The sequence below is a fragment of the Bos indicus x Bos taurus genome, chromosome 29 (assembly GCF_003369695.1).
Source record: "Bos indicus x Bos taurus breed Angus x Brahman F1 hybrid chromosome 29, Bos_hybrid_MaternalHap_v2.0, whole genome shotgun sequence".
Lineage (NCBI taxonomy): Eukaryota > Metazoa > Chordata > Mammalia > Artiodactyla > Bovidae > Bos > Bos indicus x Bos taurus.
In genome coordinates, this window is record NC_040104.1 from 6,554,451 (window position 1) to 6,574,513 (window position 20,063).

Consider the following 20,063-nt stretch of genomic DNA (forward strand, 5'->3'; position numbering starts at 1 on the left):
CCCACCCCCAGTACTGTATTTCTCTACTCTCCTCCATGGCAAAAATTATTGAAATCTTTGTCTCCATTCATGCCCATATTTCTCATATTATCTCCTCTGCTTCTTCTTTCTTTCTTTCTTTTTTTTTTTTTTGCTGCACAATATGGCTTATATAGGATCCTAGTTCCCCTAACAGAGATTGAATCCGGGCCTCTGAGTGGAAGCTCAGAGTCTCAATCACTGGACTACTAGGGAAGTCTCAACCCGACACTCTTTAAAAAAAAATTTTGTTTTAAATTTAGTTGTTTATTTCATTTTTGGCTGTGTTGGGTCTTTGTTGCTGTGCGTGACTTTCTCTAGTTGTAGTGAGCAGGGGCTACTCTCCAGCTGCGGTTCTTGGGCTTCTCATCGCACTGACATCTCTTGCTGTGGAGCCCGGGCTCCAGGACACACAGACTTCAGGAGTTGTGGTGCCAGACTTAGTTGCTCCTTTGCATGTGGAATCTTCCTGGACCAGGGATCGAACCTGTGTCCCCTGCATTGGCACACAGGTTCTTAACCACTGGACAGTCAGGAAAGTCCCCAGTCAAGCACTCTTAATGAGGTCCCCAGTGACCTACCTGTTGCCCAATCCCCTCATCTTGTCCTCTCCATGGCATTCAACGCAACCAGCCACTTCCTCTTTCTTGAAACCCACTCTCTTCCTCTACTTTCTTGACATCACTCTTTCTTCATCTTCCTCCTCACGCAGTGTCCATTTCTTCCCAGTCTCCTCTGCTGTCTCCCTCTTTTCAGCTCAGCTTCAGGAGGCCCAGGTTTGATCCCTGGGTTGGGAAAATCCCCTGGAGAAAGAAATGGCAACCCACTCCAGTGTTTACTTGCCTGGAAAATTCCAGGGACAGCGGAGCCTGGCAGGCTATGTCCATGGGGTCGTAAAGAGTCAGACACGACTGAGTAACTAACACTCACTTTTTATGAATGTTGACACATCCCTGGTTCACTTTCCTCATGTGTAATCATACAGTTTCTCTCTTGAAGGCTGTTGTGAGAATTGCCTGAGATGCCATACATGTGGCTTAAAAAAAATTCCTCCTTTCCTTCCATGAATTATAAGTATGCTGTCTTCCCTTATTCTGATGAGATGAGCCACCCTTTCCTCTAGACACTTGTCAGGTGTCTCCAGTGACCAAGAAACAGACTTTGGGGAAGATGACTGTTTCCCATGAGGGTGAACTATGACACCAATCTCTGGAAACTCAGATCTAAGAAAAGTCTCACTGCTTCTGCTGGGCCTAAGAAATTCCTGTTTTTAATTCATTTGGCTTTAGATCTTTCAGAAGGAGGAAGTTCACGGAGCTAGGAGTCTAGGAGTACAGAGACAGTGCCATTGAGCTTAGTCAGGGGCAATGGGCGTGGGTCAGGAAAGCCTCCCTGAGAGCAGCAAAGTGTCTAGGAGTTTGAGCAGTGTGAAGGTTCCAGGGTGTGCAAGAGCTTGAATTTCTGCAAATAGAGTGTCACTGGAGTGTCAAGTGCACAGCACAGGATAAGGTCTAAGGCCTGACTGGAGCTTGAAGGGCCTTGGAAGTGAAAGTGTTAGTCGCTCAGTCATGTCCCACTCTTTGCAACCCCATAGACTGTAGCCCTCCAGGTTCCTCTGTCCATGGGATTTCCCAGACAAGAAAATTGGAGTGGGTTGCCAAAAACTCTCTTCTGTTTCCCCTCCCACAGTTGGTAACACCTTGGAGGAAAATTCCTTTTTCTCATCTGTCTCTCCACTAGACTGTGAGCTGCTAGCAGGCAGTATTATGCCCAGAGTATCTGCTCATGCTTCCTGTTGCTACGCCCTGGAACACAGCAGTGAATGCTTGAAGGAATGAAAGAAGGGTCCCAACCCTGTGCACTGTTGACATGTTTGTGTTTGATCTGCGCAACAGCCTGTGACACTGCCAGTCCAGGGAATATTAGCTGCCATTCTGCTGATAAGAGGGGCCTCAAAGAGGTGATGGAGCTGTGAGCTCAAGCTCTGAAGTCCACTCCCTGTGTTCAAGTCCAGCCCTTTTACTTAGCAGATGTTTGACAAGCCACTTAGTTTCTCTAAACCTATATTTCCTCAATTACTAGATGGGGATAATAACATTTATTACTTCACAGGATTGCTACAAAGATTAAAGGGAGAGGGCATATAACCTGCAACATAATAGTAGGTATGCAATAAGTGGTAGTTGTTTTAATTCTCTGGCCAGTATTGTTTCCTCTCCTCAAACAGCAGTTCCCAGACCTAAGAAGATCATTTCAAGGTCGGGGATCGGGCCACGTCTCCCCAGATGACGCTGGTTTTGCAAGACTGCCTACGGTCGAAACTGGGTCCAGCCCGCCAGTCTTGCACAGCCAGCGCACCCACGTGCCTGGCGTAAATAAGCGAGCGCGCAGGCGCCCCCGGCCGGCGCCCATTGGCCGGCGCCCCGCCGGAGCTTGGGGAGGACTAGGGCCCCCCAGCCGCGGGCTGCTACGCCCCGTCGGTTGGTCCGCGCGTCCGTCCGTGCGTGAGTCCGGGCCGCCAGCTTCGCCCTCGCCATGGCACCCTGGCTGCAGCTGCTGTTGCTGCTGGGGCTGCTCCCGGCCGCCGCTCCGGCCTCCAGCAAGCCCCCGGCGGCCGGCGCGCAGGCCTGGGAACTGGCGTCCCCGGAGCTGCGGGAGCCCGCCCGCTTCGCCTTGGAGATGTACAACCGCGGCCGGGCTGCCGGGACGAGGGCCGCGCTGGGGGCCGTGCGCGGTCGCGTCCGCCGGGTGAGGATGCGCTCGGGGCGGGGCTCCTGGGTCCGCAGTGAGCGGGGCTCTAGTCCGAGGGTTGGGAACTTTGGGCCTGACTTGGGGCGGGGACGTTGGACTTCTAGTAATGGGGAAAGGGGAAGAGGGCACGGTGGGGCTGTGGGCCCCATGAAGGCTGGACAGATAAGAGGGTGGCCGTGCCGTCACTCACTCGCCCTTCCGTCCAGGCGGGCCGGGGGTCCCTGTACTCGCTGAAGGCGACCCTGGTGGAGCCGCCCTGCAACGACCCCACGGTGTGCCAGCTCCCGGTGTCCAAGAAGACCCTGGTGAGTGATGGGGTTCCTGCCATTCCCTTGCCCCCAGATTGAGTCTGGCTGTAGTTGGGAGATCTGTCAAGTCAAGGGGGCGGGATCTGAGGCCGCATCTACCCCACCCTGTCACTACCCAGGCCTGGAAGGATAAAGGGAGGGGGTCTGGATTCTCGCTCCTGGACGGTGCCTCGCTTTCCACTGTGGGCGAGATTGCCTTAGAGATTGTCCTCATCTGAGGACCCTCCTCCATCTTGCCTTGCTCTCCTCGCAGCCCCCTGACTGGCATCCTCCTTCCTTTTCCTGCAGCTCTGCAGCTTCGAAGTCCTAGACGAGCTAGGAAAACACATGCTACTGAGGCGGGACTGTGGCCCAGTCGACACCAAGACTACAGGTGCTGGGAGGGCCCCGGGGTGCTGGGATGGTTCAGATCAGACTTCACTCAGGGTTCAGTCCTGCTTCTCCTCTCTTCCAACTCTCTCCAGATGACAGAAATGAGACTTTCAGTTCATTCCTTCCGCTGCTGAACAAGGATCCCCTCCCCCAGGTGAGGAGCCTTGTCTGTCTGGGGAACTGGCTGCACATTTGGTTCACTCTCTTCCCTCCACCCTGGCCTGGGGCTCCCACGTCTGTCTGAGAAGGACTGCTTGTAAAGACTCCCTCTCTCTGTCTTTCCAGGACTTTTCTGTGAAGATGGCTTCGATCTTCAAGGACTTTGTCACCACCTATAACCGGACATATGATTCGCAGGAAGGTGAGGACCTAGCCTTGGCTGGATGTGTCCTGATCAGATCAGGACCTCCCCTCCAACTTGGCACCTTAGTGTTGGAGTAGGGAAAGGGCAGAGGGACCCCTAAGTTCCCCCATGTTCTTGTTTAGCCTCCAAGGACTTGGCAGTCACCTCAGGGAGCTGGCGCTTCTCCCATCTGATTTTCCTAGTCAGAAACCATAGATCTCCATCATTCTGGGTAGAGTGGGATGGGGCAAAGGCCATATTTTCTCTGCTGGCAGACCCTTGGCTTGGTGGCCTTTTCCCATGACCTTCTGTCTTTGGAGCCCTGAGCCCTGGGTTGGGAAGATCCCCTGGAGAAGGAAATGGCAATCCACTGCAGTACTACTGCCTGGAAAATCCCATGGACAGAGGAGCCTGGTGGGCTACAGTCTGTGGGGTCACAAAGAGTCGGACACGACTGAGCAGTTTCACTTTTCATACCTGGGGAGTCATCGCCCCATTTTGGCCTCACTCTTATCACTTGCAGATCTGCTCCTAACACCCACTCCAGGGTTCTGCCCTTTTCTCTTTTAAAAAAAATATTTTTTATTTATTTAATAATAAATAAATATTATGTAAATAATAAAATATAATACTATATTATTAACATATCGATAATAAACATGTTTATAGTATTAGGTATTATAAATATTTAACTACTTATTTTATAAATAAAAATAAATATTAAATTATAGTATTTAAATATAATAATTTAACTATTATTATAAATAGTAAAGACCTGGCTGCACCAGGTCTTAGTTGCAGCATGCAGGATCTTTAAAGTGTGGAATACGGGATTTAGTTCCCTGACCAGGGATTGAATTCAGGCCTCCTCCTTGGGAGCGTGGCATCTTAGCCACTAGACCACAGGGACGTCCCTTGCCCTTCTTGAAATAAACTTCAGACATGATGCAGGGCCACTGTTCCCCACGGAAACCTCTGCCTCTTATCCCCAAGCACCTCTCCTCTATGATCTGCCTGGGGTCCAGGCCTCACTTCTGCTTGTTGGTCCTCAGAAGCCAGTTGGCGCATGTCCGTCTTTGCCAATAATATGGTGCGAGCGCAGAAGATCCAGGCCCTGGACCGTGGCACAGCTCGGTATGGGGTCACCAAGTTCAGTGACCTGACAGGTAGGGGTGGTGGCCAGAGCCCTCACGGTGCCTGGAAGAGACAGGGCCTGCTCCCAAGGCCCCTGGGTAGGACTGGCTTTGAATACTCTTTTCCCACCCCCACCCACCTCTGTCCACAGAGGAGGAGTTCCGCACCATCTACCTGAATCCCCTCCTGAAAGATGCGCCTGGCAGGAACATGCGCCCGGCCCATCCTGTCACCGACGTTCCTCCGCCTCAGTGGGACTGGAGGAATAAGGGGGCTGTCACCAATGTCAAGGACCAGGTTGGACCCCGAAGAGGCGAGGGTGGGATGAGCGGGCTGCACTGGCCTTTGAGAGGGACCCAGCCCTGACCTGCCTGTCTCTTGCAGGGTATGTGCGGCTCCTGCTGGGCCTTCTCAGTCACAGGCAACGTGGAGGGCCAGTGGTTCCTCAAACGGGGGACCCTGCTCTCCCTGTCTGAGCAGGGTGAGCATCCCGCTGTGCCTCCTCCCCCGTCCCCAGCCCAGCCCCTCCGGAGGGCTCCTTGGGACCAGTCTTCTGTCTCCTAGAGCTCTTGGACTGTGACAAGACTGACAAGGCCTGCCTGGGCGGCTTGCCCTCTAACGCCTACTCGGCCATACGGACTCTGGGTATGCATTCACGGGGCTTCAGGAGCAGGGCAGGAGCACAGCTCCCTCCCCCGGAAGTCACTTTGTGAGGGAGGGAGACGAGCATGGCAGTCCTGTGACCTGGGTTCAAGTCTTAATGCTGACCCCTAACTGGCTGAAGACCTTGGGCAGGTCAGCTCTTTCAGAGCCTCACTTATCTCACCTGTGAAATGGGCTTCCTCGGACTCACTTGGTAGGATTGTCTTGAGGGTCAAGTGAGGGGAAGGTATGTCATGTTCCTGGTGCATAGCAGGGGTCTTGCTATTTTCACTGCTTGGAGGCCTGTATTTCTAGTGCTGCTAAACTGAAGAGCAGAACAGCGCCCCCTTGAGGGGAGGTGTTGACCTAACCTGGCAGTTCTGTTGAGCAGTGGGCTGCAGTGTTGGGAAGAGGAGGGCTGAGGGATTGAGGTGGCCTACAAAGACTGGGGAGGGAGCCTGGCAGGGGTCTGGGCCAGACTGGGAGCAGATGGTCAGGGCAGGACAAGAAAGCCAAGATCAGGAGTCCTAGGAACACTGAGGGGAGTCAGGACTCAGAAGTTGGGAGCTGGGTTCCCTCTCTGCCACACGTCTCACTGGAGGCTGCCCCATGCCTGTGGGCCTCAGCTGAGCCATCTCGAGAAAGAGGCCCCTTTCAGAGAGGATGGCCTGTGGCCTGGGGTAGATGGAGAACATGAGGCCTTGTGTACGAGGGGCTCAGCACAGCCCCTGGCCAGGAGCAGACAAGTACGGAGAGTAGAGCCCAGCTTTCCTCTAACTTCTGATCTGCCGGCCCCCCTCCCCACAATCCCAGGAGGGCTGGAGACGGAGGATGACTACAGCTACCGAGGCCGCTTGCAGACCTGCAGCTTCTCTGCAGAGAAGGCCAAGGTCTACATCAACGACTCAGTGGAGCTGAGCAAGAATGAGCAAAGTAAGGAAGGCCGGGGGGTGAGGAGAGGCCTGGGTCGGGAGGCTGGGGCCTGGATGCCCCCTGACGCTGGCCCTCCCCCGTCTCAGAGCTGGCGGCCTGGCTGGCCAAGAACGGCCCCGTCTCCATTGCCATCAACGCCTTTGGCATGCAGGTAGGGCTCCAGCCTTGTTGCTCCGGCTCTGACTGACTCTTCCCCTACTTCTTGGAGCTGGCCCCTGATTTTTTTTTTTTTTAATGATTTTATTTATTTACTTTTGGCTGTGCTGGGTCTTTGTTGCTGTGTAGACTTTTCTCTAGTTGTAGCACACGGACTTCCCGTTGCAGTGGCTTCTCTTGTTGCGGAGCATGGGCTCTAGGCGCTCGGGCTGCAGTAATTGCAGCACGTTGGCCCCCCTGCTCTTACTCTCCCCCCTCAGTTCTACCGCCACGGGATCTCCCACCCCCTGCGCCCCCTCTGCAGCCCTTGGCTCATCGACCATGCCGTGCTGCTCGTGGGCTATGGCAACCGTGAGTTCTGCTTGCCCCTCTGCCCATCCAGCCCGGGCCACAGCATCTCAGGAACCTTGTCCTACCCCCTGTCTCCGGCTGTGGGCCAGGCAGGATCACCCATCCTCTCTGTGAATGGGAGAGCCAAGGGGGTGGGAGGTGTGAGCAGTTGTGGATGGGTGGGCGTCTTCCCCAAGCCCCAGAGCTGCTCCCGGTTTCTGGGAGCGTGGTAGGTGGGCCTGTCTTGCTTTCTGCTCTTCCCCTAGTACCTGTCGCCCAGTAGGCCCACAGCAGACAGTGAAGAGTGCCTAGTGCCTGGGGCCCTGGCTGGAGACTCGGGGGGCCCTGACTCTCCCTGCGCTCCGCACTGCCCTGCCCCCAGGCTCTGCCATCCCCTTCTGGGCCATCAAGAACAGCTGGGGCACTGACTGGGGTGAGGAGGTGAGTCTTGGCTGCTTGGCCCCTAGCCCTCCAGCCCCCGTCCTGCCCTGGCGCCCTCACCGACGCCCCTCTCCCCCCAGGGTTACTACTACTTGCACCGTGGCTCCGGGGCCTGTGGCGTGAACATCATGGCCAGCTCAGCGGTGATAAACTGAGGCGCACCAGTGCAGGATCTGGGGCGGACCAGAACGGCCCCTCCCCAGGAGGCACAGCTGGCCAAGGGACGGGCACCGGGGACCCCAGGGTGAGCAAAGGCCACAGGGACACAGGCCCTCCCCCACTCCCACCCTGAAGTTCCCCAACAGCACCTTTGTTGAATGGCGGTAGCTAGGAGGACTGGGGTGAAGGATGATGTCTTGGCAGCCGAAGCTGGGGCAAGAACCCTAGGCTTGGGCAAGGAGCAGGTGGGAAGAAAATACTCTGGTCTTAAAGCCAGCTCTGTCCTCAGCAGGCTCTGTCTTCCCACCCCAGTTTTCCTCTGAAGCTGTAAATTTTCTGGTTCCCCTGGACTGGGGGACCACGTTGCCTTCTACATCTAGAGAAACTTGTCACCGACCTTTTCTAACACAATAAAGAGGTGTCCTGGACCCCAGCGTGGTGTGAATGCTCAGACCCTGAGGGCAAGGAGGGGTGCTGGGGAACCCCTGGAGGGTCAACGTGGGGCAGCTGATCCTGCTCAAAAACCTGAGGGCCCAAGCTTCTGCCTTAGGAATCAATCGGAGATGGAGAGGGGCCCACGATGGATCTTTATTGAGAAACACTCGGCTCTGTGGCCATGGCTCCAAGGGATGGGTGGGATCAGCCAGAGGGAGCACCCTCTCTCCGGACTTGAGTAGGGAAGCTCTGGGGTCAAGGTCAGAGGTCACTCTCCCCGTAGAGGGCACTGGAGAAGGCCACGTAGTCCAGGGCTCCAGCTGGAGCCCCAGCCCCCTTGTAGGGCGCCATGCGGCGGATGCAGTACTCAGCCTGCTCCGCCGGGAGTTCCCGCCGCAGCTCCTCGGCGGTGATGTAGTTCTGGGGGAGAAGAGGGTTTGAGGGCCCCCAGGTCCCAGTCCCTACCCTCCACGCACCAGCTCCCCCGACCCCCGCCAGGGACTCACCTTGTCTCCCGCCAGGATCTTGAACGAGGCCACAACCTGCTCAGCCGTGTCCGTCTCGGCTGTCTCTCGGGTCATAAAGTCGATGAAGGCTTGGAAGGTCACAACCCCAGCTGCGTTGGGGTCCACCATGGTCATGATGCGAGCGAACTCCACCTCCCCCTGCAGGGTTAAAGGCCGGGCACCGTGCCCGGGCGGTGCTTAAGCCAGGAGGGTTCCTGGTGTCCCCCTGGCTTGACGACCCCTGTGACGAGGCGGCCCCCTTTTCCGTGGACGGTCCACTGCAGCCTCAGCTCTGGCTCTGGGAAGTCCTTTCCACTGGGCTGAACTCTGCTTCCTGCCCATGGCGATGCCCTGCTCCTGCTGGTCCTGACCTCTTGCCCACACCCCTGTAGTGCTCTCTCTCTGAGGTGGACATGTTGCAAGCTCAGGCTCTGGAGTCACACAGAACCAGCTCCAAATTAATTCACCTCTTTGAACTTTTGTTAGGTGCCCCCCTAGGAAATGGGATAATTCTCCCCAGCCCCAGGAGGTGGATGAGGAGGAAATGAAGATGTGAAGGTGGGAGGGACACAGTGGGTGATCAATATGTAGGAAGGGCCACGGAGGGAACCCCTGGACAGGGCTGGAGGACACTTACCAGGTCATAGCCCATGGAGATGAGGCAGGCCCGGAAGTCATCAGGCTCCATCATGCCATTCCGCTTCTGTAGTTGGGGAGCAGATGTCAGGCTCTGGCCCCGATCTCCGCCTCCCAGCCAGCCCCCAAGTCCACCACCCCACAGGGCGAGGCCCCTGCTGACCCGGTCAAAGTGGTTGAAAGATGCCCGGAACTCGTTGAGCTGCTCCTGACTCAGGCCCTTGGCGTCTCGGGTCAGTACCTGGTTCTCCACCTCGTTGATGGTGCGTGCGATGGAGGTGAGCAGCTGCTCCCAGCCCACGCGGATGTGCTATGAAAGCAGGAGACAGGCCGGGTCAGTGGGCGGCCAGTGCCTGGCCACGAGCTCTGGCTTCACCCCCAGTTCACCGTCTGACCCCGGGCAAGTCCTCCCCCTTGCTGGACCCCATCGGGAGGGTCCACTGAGTGACATCCAGCGGCCCTTCCTGCCATAAAGTTTGATGATTTATTACGTATTGATCAACCAGCCATGGCCGCCCCAGGCTTGCCCACAGCACCGCCTTCCCCTCGGTCCTAAGCGGCGTGGCCCCACCTCCATGCTGTAGACCGTGTGCTTGTTGTCAAACACCAGACTCTCCTGCAGCAGCTGGTGGTCTCCCTCCAGCCGGTCGATGTTGCTCTTGTAGTTGATGATATTCTGCTCCTGCTGCCGCAGGCCCGCCATCTGCTCCTCCAGAGAGCCGGCCATCCCCGCGGCTAGGCGCCCCACTTCCTACAGGGGGACCGGGCAGGATGAAGGCTTCCAGCCCCTGGTGGCCCCCGGCCCCCGTCTCCCAGGTTGGCTCCCTGATCCAAGCCTTACCTCCACCTTCCCCTGGATCCAGGGCCCGATGGCGTTGGCCTGGGCTGCAAACTGCCGCCGGAGCCTCTCGTTCACCTGCTGCCGCGTCAGCTCCTCCTGCAGCATCTGGTCACGGCTGGGTACCAGCTTTCGGACCTGGAGGGAGGGTGGTGGTGTCAGGGGCAGCTCAGGAGTGAGGGGAGGGCTCCAGCCCCTCACAGGGCTCCTTACTCTGAGCCTGGGGCTCTGCGGAGGGGGCAAGCTCTGAGCAGGTCACTCAGCCTCTCTCTGCTCATTTCCTGGCTGTAAATGAGGGCCCATGCCGACACTCTTAACACACTTAGATTGTTCTGTACAACAATCTGGCCCCCACACCAGATCTAATTCTGCTTCAATCAGGCCCAACAGGAAAATGCCGTTACGGCCATTTTACAGAGAGGGCCAAGTCAGGCAAGGGGACCTGTCCAATGCCACGTACAGTCTGTGGCAGACCACAGATCCGGAGGCGGACTTGATCCTCTGTGTCTCAGACACCTGAGATTCTCAGGGTGGTTTAGAAGGTGTCTGAGCAGGAGGGAGGCGGGGAAAGGCCACTGGCGGCACTGACCGTGTCCCACTTGGTGTTGATGTCCTGTGGGGTGAGGGCGATGTAGGGGTTGGTGGAGCTGGGCCGCAGTCCGTACGTTTGGCAGATCTTCTGGATCTCACCCTGGATGCCCAGGATGGCACCCCTCTCTCGGTCGGCCTCGGGCAGTGTTGCCTTGAACTGGTCGTGTGCTGTCACCAAGCTCTGGGGACGACAGGCAGGAAGCATCAATCAGCGCCCCTACCTCCCTCAGGCAACAAAGGATGGCCAGGGGCTCTGGGCCATTCACCGGGGGCCAGGGCAGCACTGGCCAGAGAACCCAGGCCTCCTGACTCCTGGCACTCTAGAGCTGGGCTTCTCCTCTGGCCCCCCATTCCCCAGGAGCCCAAAGGGGTGGCCGACAGAAGACAGGCCACTTCCTTGTCATCCCATCCAACCCTGGCACACCTGGAGCCCCCGCACCCACCTGGGTCTCCTCCACCGAGTGCACCAGCCACACGTCCTGCAGGTCCTCCACGGCGCCATCCAGCCAGTTGTTGAAGGGCGCTGCCCGCCGGGCAAACTCCAGCTGTAGCTGATCGATGGTCTCCAGGAGCTTCTCCATCCTCTGGGGGCCACAGGGATGGCCAGTTAGCAGCCCGCCCAGCAGGCCCCTCACCCTCCTCCAGCGTCCAGCCTTCACCTCCGGGTCCCCAGCTTCACCTCCAGTGCATCCCGCCTCTTCTGGGTCAGCGTGCCCAGGTTGTCCCACTGGTCACAGATGGCCTGGCAGCGGCTGTTCACCGAGGCTGCCTCGTGGTAGTCCAGCTCACTGGGAATGGGAAGGGGTTGTTCGCGGAGCCAGATTCCAGCCCAGATTTCTGCCTGACTGTCCCTTCAGGTAGGACTCTGGACCCAGGGGTGGTGAAGGCATAAAGGAGCCAGGGTAGATGGGGGTGAAACAGGGCTTTCCTAGAGCAGGGCCTTCTCAGTGCGTGCCTAGGAGAAGGGGGTCCTCAGCTCCAGTCCCTGGAAAAGTTTGGGAGGAGGGGCGGGGCCTGGAGTTTCCCGGACAGGTTTACAGGAAGGACGTGGCAGGAGGCCAAGGCTATGGTGAAGGCCTGGCCGGCCCAAAGCTGCAAGGAGACGCCAGCTTAGGGGACAGGGTTACAGGAGGAGGGCAGAGCAAGTGGTGCTGGGAAGGACAGGGGTACCAAGGTAGGGTTATTAAAGAGTGAAAGGTCTGGAGGGCTTTGGGAGCAGGGGCGGGGCTTGAGGCCGAGGGGCGGGGCTTGAGGCCGAGGGATGTCGTTCCCTGCCCGCGGTGGGCCCAGCAGACTCCATGCCTACTTGAGCTCCTGGGCCAGCGCAGCGATGTGCTCCACGCGGTCCTGGTGCGCCGCCAGGTCGCTCTCGAAGGCCTCGTGGCGCCGCAGCAAGGCCCGAACCTCCTGCAGCGAAGCCGTCTCGTAGTCCCTCTGGCTCAGCATGTCCTCCTTTCCTGCATGGAGAGAAGCCCGGCTTGCGTCACCCAGGGACGGATACGCAGGAGCAGGGGGTCCGAACCCTGTGTGTGACACTGGAGATTCCCCATCCGTGAACGTAGGTGATCATTCCTGCCCAGCCTACACCTAGGGGTCTGCTCTGAGACGCCAATGAGATAAAGTGAAGGGACGCTCCTGTTCCAGGGCATGGCTCCTGCGTAACGTCAGGGTCCTTGAGCTTACATGATCTGGAGTGGCCCTTGGTTCCCTTCCGGTATTATTTGATTGCAAATACCAGAAGGGACTAGAAAACAGGTCTCCAGCTTCCTTGCAGAACCCCTACCCCTGACCTGTGCCTTCTACCAGGACCCCGTCCCCCTCCCACCAGGCTCCCCGCAATCTGCACAGGACACATTCAGGCCCCAGAGCCACCTACCCCGGGTCCAGGCTTCATGCAGGGAGGCCTTCTGCTGGAACTTCTCCGCCAGGTGCTGCAGCCGCTGTAGGCGCCGGATCTCGGAGAGCAGCCAATCCTCATAGCCCTTCTCTGCCTGCTCCAGGCCCCGCCATGCGTTGGCGATGTCCTGCAGGCCAAGCAGAGAGAGGCGCCCTCCATCATGGTTCACCCATTATACAGATGGGAACAGACAGTCCAAGGGGATGTAGGCAGGGCCAGGGGTCCCCCTCTGCCCCCCTGCCCCGGCTCACCGAGACCAGCTTGCCCTCAGATGGCATGAAGGCCGGCCGGTGGCTCAGCCGCAGCTTGGTCTGCAGCGTGTTGAAGTTAATCTCCAGCTGGCACTTCTCCTGCACGCGGGGCGGCTTGTGCAGGCGCCGGTAGTCCCGGAAGTCTTCCAGCTTGCGTTGCATGGCGCTCATGCTGGGCTCGCCCACGCGGTTCTCCAGCCACGGCACGGTCCGGCGGATCCATTCCAGTAGCTAAGGGGTCCAGGCAGGGGCAGAGCACAGAGGGCTGAGCGGGCCTGCTCACCTTGCCTGTCTCTAGCCACGCCCAGGCTGTGGCCAACAGGCTGGGCCTTGAGCAGAGGAGGGGTCCCCACTAGTCAGAGAAGGAGCAGGATGGTTATATTCTGAGTCCAGGGGCCAGCATAGTTGGCCCAGAGCAAAGGGCCGTGAGACTGTCTAGAGATGAGTGACTGAATGGATGAATGAGTGGATGGCAGGAGCCTGGATGGGCAGAAGGGGGCAGGAGGTGGGTAAAGATGGCAGGAGGAGGCTGGAGGAGGCCAAGGCTACTCTGAGGAGAGGTGGGCTCTGCAGTCCAGGCTGGGGGTCAGCTGGGATGGGAGGAACAGCAGGGCTGGGATGGGGGAGCAAGGGCGGGAGGGGGAGGCCCTCTGTGGCCTGTCTTACCTCACTGGCCAGCTTTTCATATTCCTCCATCAGCTTCTCGTTCTCCTGGTTCACGGCCAGCACTTTGCAGATCCTGTTGGCAGCTGTCTCTGCCTTTGGTGGGAATGGGCAGAAAAGCTGGTATTAAAACAGGACACCCCCGACCCAGACTCCCTCTGCAACCCCTAAACCCTGAGTCCATGCAAACTGAGAGGATGAAGGCCTCATGCCTTGTAGGGTGAGGAGGGAGCTTCCAGGCCAGAGGCTTCTGCGCCTGAGTGCCCCAGGGGTCAAGTATGTGCAGCTGGGACAGTGGTGCCCCAGTGGGGCCTGGCACCTCCAAATGTTGAGGGGCTGCCAAGGGTGGGCCCCTGGGCCACACGCCCAGCCCAGGTGGCAACTGTTGAGCCCATTACCTGCTCCGCCCCGGCGAAGGCGTGGTAGAAGCAGGAGACATAGGTCATGATGGCCTTCTCATCAGGCTTTGGGGTGTTCACAATGTCTGCGGAATGGCAGCCAGGTGTCAGTTGGGCAAAGCCAGGGGTGGGGAGTGGGCTCATGCGCCCACCCAGGCAGAGAGCTCCCTCGGGATGGGAAGGGACAGAGACATCTAATCATGGCCACCAGCTGCCCCAAAGCCAGCTCTTCCCTGGAGCCTTCTCGGATCACCCCAGGCTCCAGCGACCTCCTCCTTGGTGGGGTGAGGACAGTATCAAGGTGTGGCTAAGTGAGCAGACCCTGTAGCCCTCATGAACCGCCAGTGTCCACTGCCTGCTGTCTCTAAACAGGCTGTGCCTCTGGCTGGCTGGCTGGCTGGCTTTCCTCCAAGTTCACATCCAGGGTACCAGGCACAGTACCAGAAAAGGTTTGCTGGTTCAACTACTAAAGCCTTTATGGGCACAGGGACAGGAGGCAGGACTCCCCTCAAAGGAGCTCCCAGCATGAGTGACTATCATGTCACCAAGTGACCCAGGTAACTGGGATGTGAGGGTAGAGCCATTACATAAGGGCCAAGGCGGGAGGGGCTGGTTCCACTGGATGAGAGGGACAGGGGACCAGATAAGGGCTCCTGGAGAAGGGGAACTGTTGGCAGGAAGGGTTCTGCCCAGGGAGCAGGGGGAGGGGTGGGGCGGAGCATCCCGGGAGGAGGGAGGAGCAGGGACAAAGGGGCGGAGGTGGGACAGTGCTGCCTGGTGTGGAAGTGGAGTCCTCGCCCGGGTGAGGCTTACTCTCACCTTCTGCATCCAGCATCTTAGGGATGTCCAGGTACTTCTCGGCCACCTCAAAGGCGGTGTTCAAGTTGCCGATGGGGTCGTCCTAGGTGGTGTGAGGGGAGAGAGGTGAAAGGTCATCTGGGACAGAGACTGGGGAGTCGGGGCTGGGACTAGGGGGGCCTACCTTGCGCAGTTTGGCATAGTCAATGAGGTCGGGGCGGTGTCGGTGGATGAGAGCACAGAGGGCCAGCCCATCCTTCCAGCTGGACAGACAGAAGGGGGGTCAGGCCTGGGTTCAGGCCAGGGCCCTGCCCTACCCTGGTCCCAGGAGCCCTCCTATCTGGATGGCCTCATCTGTGAAATGGAGTCAGGTTCTAATTCCTTGCTTGGCATTTAAGGCCCTGATTACCAGCCATGGACCATTTCCTCCAAGCTCATCATGATTCCCTTACCCTGGCCTTACGCTACACCACTTTCTAGGAATTTTTGGCCTCTGGGTCTTTGCTCACAAGGCTCCCTCTGGCTGGAACACCCTTCCTGGGATGTCTCCGGTGCTCCCTCCTCCAGGAATTCCCCCTCACCCTCCTGGATTCAGTTCAGCATTGACTGAGTCCTGCCATTCTCAGACGCTGCTGCAGGAGCTTGGCTGTGACCTCTCCCCTCCCTGGCTCTCCGGGGCCAGACTCCAGCTCTCTGGCCCAGACCCCAGCAGAGGCCCCACATGCTGGCTGGAGGGCGGACCTGGTGTGGAAGTTCTGCACGTTGACGTTGCGGTACGGCGCCGTCTTCCGCTGACACCACAGGAGCAAGCCTTCCTTGGCCGAGGTTTCTGGGCAGGGATGGGGGTGAGTGTTGGTTGGGGAGGGGTTGGGGCCAGCCCTCATCCTCCCCACCTCCCCACCACTCACCTTCCACGGAGATGTCCTGGATGGCAAAGCGAAGGATGATGGTCCAGATCATGCCCAGGGTCATCTTCAGGTTCCCGTCAACAATCTCTGCGGGGTGGGGGGGTGGGGACATGCTCCACCTGACCACCAGGCCTCAGCCCCGCTCCCCCTTGCCCTGCCCTCTGGCCCCTTGTCTGCATTTCAAGGCTGGCACCGACTTGGTAGATGCTCAATCATTTTACTTCAAAAGGATTCACTGAACACCTCCTGGGTGCCAGGGCCAGCACTGTGGGTACCTTTGCTCCTTACAGTTGCTCCTGTGAGGTGCAGATGGTTGTCCCTGTGGTTGAGATGAGGAACCGCGCCCCCAGCCCCACCTGCCACCTCCTGCCACCTCCTCACCTTCAGCACCGATGGACACCAGCTTCACCCCCTTGCTGGCAATGAAATCCAGGGCCTTGTTGACATTGGCGATCTTGTGGAAGCGCATCTTGCCTTTGTCTGGTCTGGGCAGCCTCTCTCCTGGGTGTGAGAGGAGAGGTCAAGGGTCAAAGGTCACAAGAGGAAGCTGAAGACACGGTCCTCAAACTTCCCCCTCCCTCAGCACATCCCCTCCAGCACTCGGCTGGCACTGCTCCCCCAGCTCTCTGGGTTCCCCTGGGTCCTGGGGTTCCTGTGCGCTGATTTGCACCCCTCACCTGAAATAACCTCCAGGAGCAACATGAGTTTGAGGCCATTGCGGAAATCCTCCTCGATGTTCTCGATCTGGGTGCCAGCCTTGCGCAGGTGTGAGTTGCACCAGGCAGTGAAGGTCTGGGGGCAGAGGACAGTACTCAGACCCTAGTGCTGAGGACAGGGCTCTGGCTCCTTGGTCAGGGTAGATCTCAGAGCCCGAGGCCCTGGATGCAAGTTCCAGCTCAGCCACTCACTTGCTGTGCATCTGGGGCCAGCCCCTGTCCCTCTCTGAGCTTTAATTCTCCTGAAAATGGGGAGAAATGGGGTCTGGGTCCCATTCAGATCCCAGTGTGGATGCTGCCAGGACAACAACAGCTTTGGCCAGTCTCCAGCCAGTGTGGGGCCCCCTGAGACACCAGGGACACTGCCTTACTAAAATCGGAAACATTCCAGGTCGCAGCACAGATGGCTTGGTGGGTTTTGTCTGAGGGACTGTGCATCTGTGTTATTATTGTCTCAGCCCCACCGACCTCCTAAGGCTATTGTGAATTGGCCCCCAAGCAGACCATGAGGCTGCCGGAGCTTTGCAGGCCCTCGAGGAACAGCGGGACACTGAGGCGCAGCCTGACCTGGTTTCTGGAGGAGACTATCCGCCCTCTCCGGCCAGGGCGTGCTTCAGCCTCAGCCTCTGTCTGAGATGGGAGGGGTGATATATGCTGTGTGCCTTTGGGGGATGGCAGTGCTTTAGAGCCTGGTGTACAAGTTTCTACAACCTCCCAAGGCCTCAGGCCCCGGATTCTGCCCTCAGCTGGCAGTCCTTGGTAGAATCCATACTCGGACTCCCACCCCAACTGAGCTACTGTGACCTGGGATGTGCCCCTCGCCCTCTCCTGGGCTCAGTCTCTCTGTACAATTACAGTTCAGAGTCAATGATGTCTCAGGTTCTTCCTCCCCTGATCTTGCAGGATCCTGGAATTCAAAGCATTTCCCCCTCCCATCCCCCCTCCAAAGCAGACACCCCAAGGAAGTTATTTGGAATTCTTTCCCTCAGGTGTATAAGTGGGTGCTGAGCACTGATTGATGCCACCCCGAGCACAGGAGAGTGCTGTTGGATTCTCTGTAGATCCTGGAGTCTCAGATGCTCTGGTCCAGACAGGGCAGGGCGAAAGGCAGGTCTGGGCGAGGCCTCCATAGTGATGGAAGCAGATTCCCTCAGAGGACAAACATGACTTTTAATGAGATTTGGTTCCTACCCTAAAGGAACTTACAGGCAATCAAAGAGTCCTGTGGGCCTTCGAAGTGCTAGGAGAGACTAGCATTGAGGAGCTTAGGGGAGGTGTTCTTCAAACCTCTTGGGGAAAGTGAGTAACAGATCAGAACTGTGATGGAAGAGCAGGAGTTACTCAAACAGGGAAGGATGGGCAAGGGCATTCCAGGCAGGGATAGCCGCAAGGGCTTGGTGATGAGCAACAGTTGCTAGGATTGTAGGGCTACAGCTATCTGGGCACCGCTCTGGGGATGTTGGGGTATAAATGGTGAGAGGCGGGCCGGAGGGGCGGCAGAGGCCAGGTCATGCACGATCTTGAGTGTTAAGCCAGGGAGTGTGAACTTGATCCTGAGGGCAACAGGGAGGGAGAGGGGCAGAACTGTGTTTTAGAAAGTTCATTCTTGTTGCAGAGAATGGCTTGGCAGAGCAGAAGGGAGAAGTGAGGAGGTGGCGACTGAGACCGGGGTGAGGGAGGGTGTCAGTGAGTGGGACGGGTCAGGAGCGAGGGGGTGAGATGGAAACATTTGTCCTTGCTAGACTCTAAGCTCTCTGAAGCAGGGGCTTTATTTCATCCCCTGCTGAATTTCTGACACCTGACACAGTGCCTGGCACATACCAGGACCTCCCTAAGAAATATTAAACAACTGTTTTCAAATGAGGCTGAATAAAGAGGACTCTGGTGTCAGATGGGAGGAGACAGGAGTGCTCTAAGATATGGGGGGAAAAGCAGGGATGGGGCGGGGCTAAATTTGAGCACAGAGATGTTCATTACATTGTAATAAACACTGCTGGATGAGAAACAACTGGATTATCCAACTTCAGGGAACACTAATGAATTTACAGAGTGTCTACACGGGTGCAATCACTGAGTAAGTGGATGAAGTGGGTGGCTGTAAGTTGGGTTGGAAGGATGTTCCTGATACTTTGATGAAAGCGAGGTACAGACTAGCCTGTGTCTTATGAGGAGCCTGTGAGCCTGGATCTGGGAGAGTCCTGGGTGGATGGGGGTGGGGTGGGGAGAGGAGTTGCAGAGCAGGTGGCAGCGGGAGCCAGGGGCAGGGATGACATCACTGGGAGACTGCTGGACCCGAGGACCACAGCCCTGCTTGGAGACAGGTGCAGAAGGAGCCTGGGGGGAGGCGGATCACCCGGCGCACCCTAGCCGAGTCAGCTGAGCCTCCCAGCCCCTGGGGTCACCTCCTGTCATCTAACTCAGAGGAAGTGCTCTGATTCTAAATCCGGGATTCTCTAAATCCTGCAAATTCCACCAAGCACCCCTGTTCCCCGCCCTTTCCTGCGGTCACACACCGTTGGCAAGTGATGAGTCTAATGACCTCACAGTACCCCCCTACCCCCAGCCTGCCACTCCCCAGCGTTTCCTCACTCCAGGCCCAGATCACTTTCTCTTCTGGGTCCCCAGGTGTCATGCCCCCTCCATCTGGGAAAGTCTAGGAGTGAAAATAGATCGGGGAGGGGAGGCCTGAGTGCCCTACAAGGCTGGACCTGGGCAGCAGCTGCCCTTTCAGCTCCTCCAAGGCGCTGCCTCAGCACAAAGTGTCCATCTGGCCTGAGAGTCAGGTTACCCACCGCGAAAGGGAACCCAGGGCTCCCCTCCTTCCCGACCTTGTGGCCTTTTCAGCAGATTCAGGGCCCCTGGGGTGGGGAGGGGTATCTTGGGAAAGAATGGGGGAGGGACAAGCAATGGGCAAAGACCCCCAGGTTTCCTAGGGAGGGGGACTGTTTTCTGACAGTATATGATGTGGGTCCTACCTCAGCCTCAGTTTCCTCACCTGACAATTGGGATAGAGTGGCCATGGACATCACGCTGGACAGAATATAGTGAGGGTGGGTAGGAAGTCTGGGATGGTTACCACTTCCCCCATACTCTTAAGTCCACTAGTTGCCTAGCTGCATGTCCTCAGGTGGGGTCTGGGAATATTTCAGAAAAGGGGGGCGGTGTGTGGAGAAAGGTTGATTTTTCCCGACCCCACCCCACCCAAACTTGGATCCCCAGGGCTTTACCCAAACCATATTCTTTAGCAAAAATGGGCCCAGGTGAATGAACCCTTGCGAGGGTGGGGATCCCAGAAATCTTTCTTGTCATCCTAAACCCCTCATGAGGGTCCCGAGCTCTCTCGTCGGGCTCTGGTGGACAGCAGAGGATTGATGGCCAGAGCCCGGGCTAGGAAGTGACACTGAGGGTAAGACAGGCTTTTGCCCCTGACCTACTGAGATGCCAAGAACAAACCGCCTGGCTTCTCAGGCCTCAGTTTTGCCATCAGGAAATGGGCTAGCACTCACTTTCCGCTGCTGCTTCTCCCAGGCCGGGTCCAACAGCAGGTCGCGGTCCCAGTCCTCCTCCTGTTCCATGTATTCGCCGCCCCCACGGCCGCCCGCGAAGGGCCCCTCCCCGGTCCCCAGACCCTCGGGCTGCAGAACCATCATCATCTTGTTCGGGCTCCTGGCTCCGCTCTGCTCGGCGCGCTCCAGAACACGGGGGCTGCGTTAAGTATCGCCCGGCCCAGCCCCGGATCGGATTCGCGCTAAATATGGGGGAGGAGGGTGGGGCCGGATCGGGGCGAGGGCGCTCGGGTCGGGACCAGGCAGAAGTTTGGCCTGGGGCTAAGAGACTGC

The 20,063-nt window shown here is 57.8% G+C and overlaps 2 protein-coding genes across 4 annotated transcripts; one reads left to right on the forward strand and one right to left on the reverse strand.

Annotated features, from left to right (window-relative positions):
- Positions 1 to 2,420: 2,420 nt before the first annotated feature.
- On the forward strand, positions 2,421 to 8,020 carry CTSF (cathepsin F). Of its 2 annotated transcripts, none has more exons than XM_027532102.1 (14): positions 2,421 to 2,766; positions 2,976 to 3,074; positions 3,366 to 3,450; positions 3,542 to 3,603; positions 3,735 to 3,810; positions 4,845 to 4,958; positions 5,078 to 5,223; positions 5,311 to 5,407; positions 5,491 to 5,571; positions 6,382 to 6,501; positions 6,588 to 6,652; positions 6,918 to 7,008; positions 7,370 to 7,428; positions 7,509 to 8,020. In XM_027532102.1, the coding sequence occupies exons 1-14, from the start codon at positions 2,554 to 2,556 to the stop codon at positions 7,581 to 7,583; spliced, it is 1,383 nt and encodes a 460-aa protein (XP_027387903.1). In that variant the 5' UTR covers positions 2,421 to 2,553; the 3' UTR covers positions 7,584 to 8,020. The 2 variants fall into 2 exon arrangements, with proteins under 2 accessions (XP_027387903.1, XP_027387905.1); XM_027532104.1 differs by having other exon boundaries at positions 4,848 to 4,958.
- A 131-nt stretch (positions 8,021 to 8,151) lies between these two features.
- Positions 8,152 to 19,952, reverse strand: ACTN3 (actinin alpha 3). Of its 2 annotated transcripts, XM_027532808.1 has the most exons (21): positions 19,731 to 19,952; positions 16,186 to 16,300; positions 15,890 to 16,009; positions 15,509 to 15,595; positions 15,342 to 15,429; positions 14,785 to 14,863; positions 14,622 to 14,703; positions 13,803 to 13,888; positions 13,408 to 13,500; positions 12,742 to 12,972; positions 12,470 to 12,617; positions 11,900 to 12,050; positions 11,273 to 11,381; positions 11,037 to 11,177; positions 10,592 to 10,774; positions 10,006 to 10,140; positions 9,736 to 9,915; positions 9,328 to 9,474; positions 9,166 to 9,231; positions 8,529 to 8,687; positions 8,160 to 8,442 (listed from the first exon to the last, which is right to left on the reverse strand). In XM_027532808.1, the coding sequence occupies exons 1-21, from the start codon at positions 19,875 to 19,877 to the stop codon at positions 8,284 to 8,286; spliced, it is 2,706 nt and encodes a 901-aa protein (XP_027388609.1). In that variant the 5' UTR covers positions 19,878 to 19,952; the 3' UTR covers positions 8,160 to 8,283. The 2 variants fall into 2 exon arrangements, with proteins under 2 accessions (XP_027388608.1, XP_027388609.1); XM_027532807.1 differs by having other exon boundaries at positions 8,152 to 8,442; positions 9,166 to 9,474; positions 19,731 to 19,934.
- Positions 19,953 to 20,063: the final 111 nt, after the last annotated feature.

Coding starts and splice junctions, on each gene's coding strand:
- CTSF (XM_027532102.1), top strand. CDS start 2,554: ATGGCACCCTGGCTGCAGCTGCTGTTGCTGCTGGGGCTGCTCCCGGCC. Junction 3,075..3,365: donor CGGTGTCCAAGAAGACCCTG/GTGAGTGATGGG, acceptor CTTTTCCTGCAG/CTCTGCAGCTTCGAAGTCCT. Junction 3,604..3,734: donor ACAAGGATCCCCTCCCCCAG/GTGAGGAGCCTT, acceptor CTGTCTTTCCAG/GACTTTTCTGTGAAGATGGC.
- ACTN3 (XM_027532807.1), bottom strand. CDS start 19,877: ATGATGATGGTTCTGCAGCCCGAGGGTCTGGGGACCGGGGAGGGGCCC. Junction 13,889..14,621: donor TAAGATGCTGGATGCAGAAG/GTGAGAGTAAGC, acceptor GCCATTCCGCAG/ACATTGTGAACACCCCAAAG. Junction 9,916..10,005: donor GGATCCAGGGGAAGGTGGAG/GTAAGGCTTGGA, acceptor GTCCCCCTGTAG/GAAGTGGGGCGCCTAGCCGC.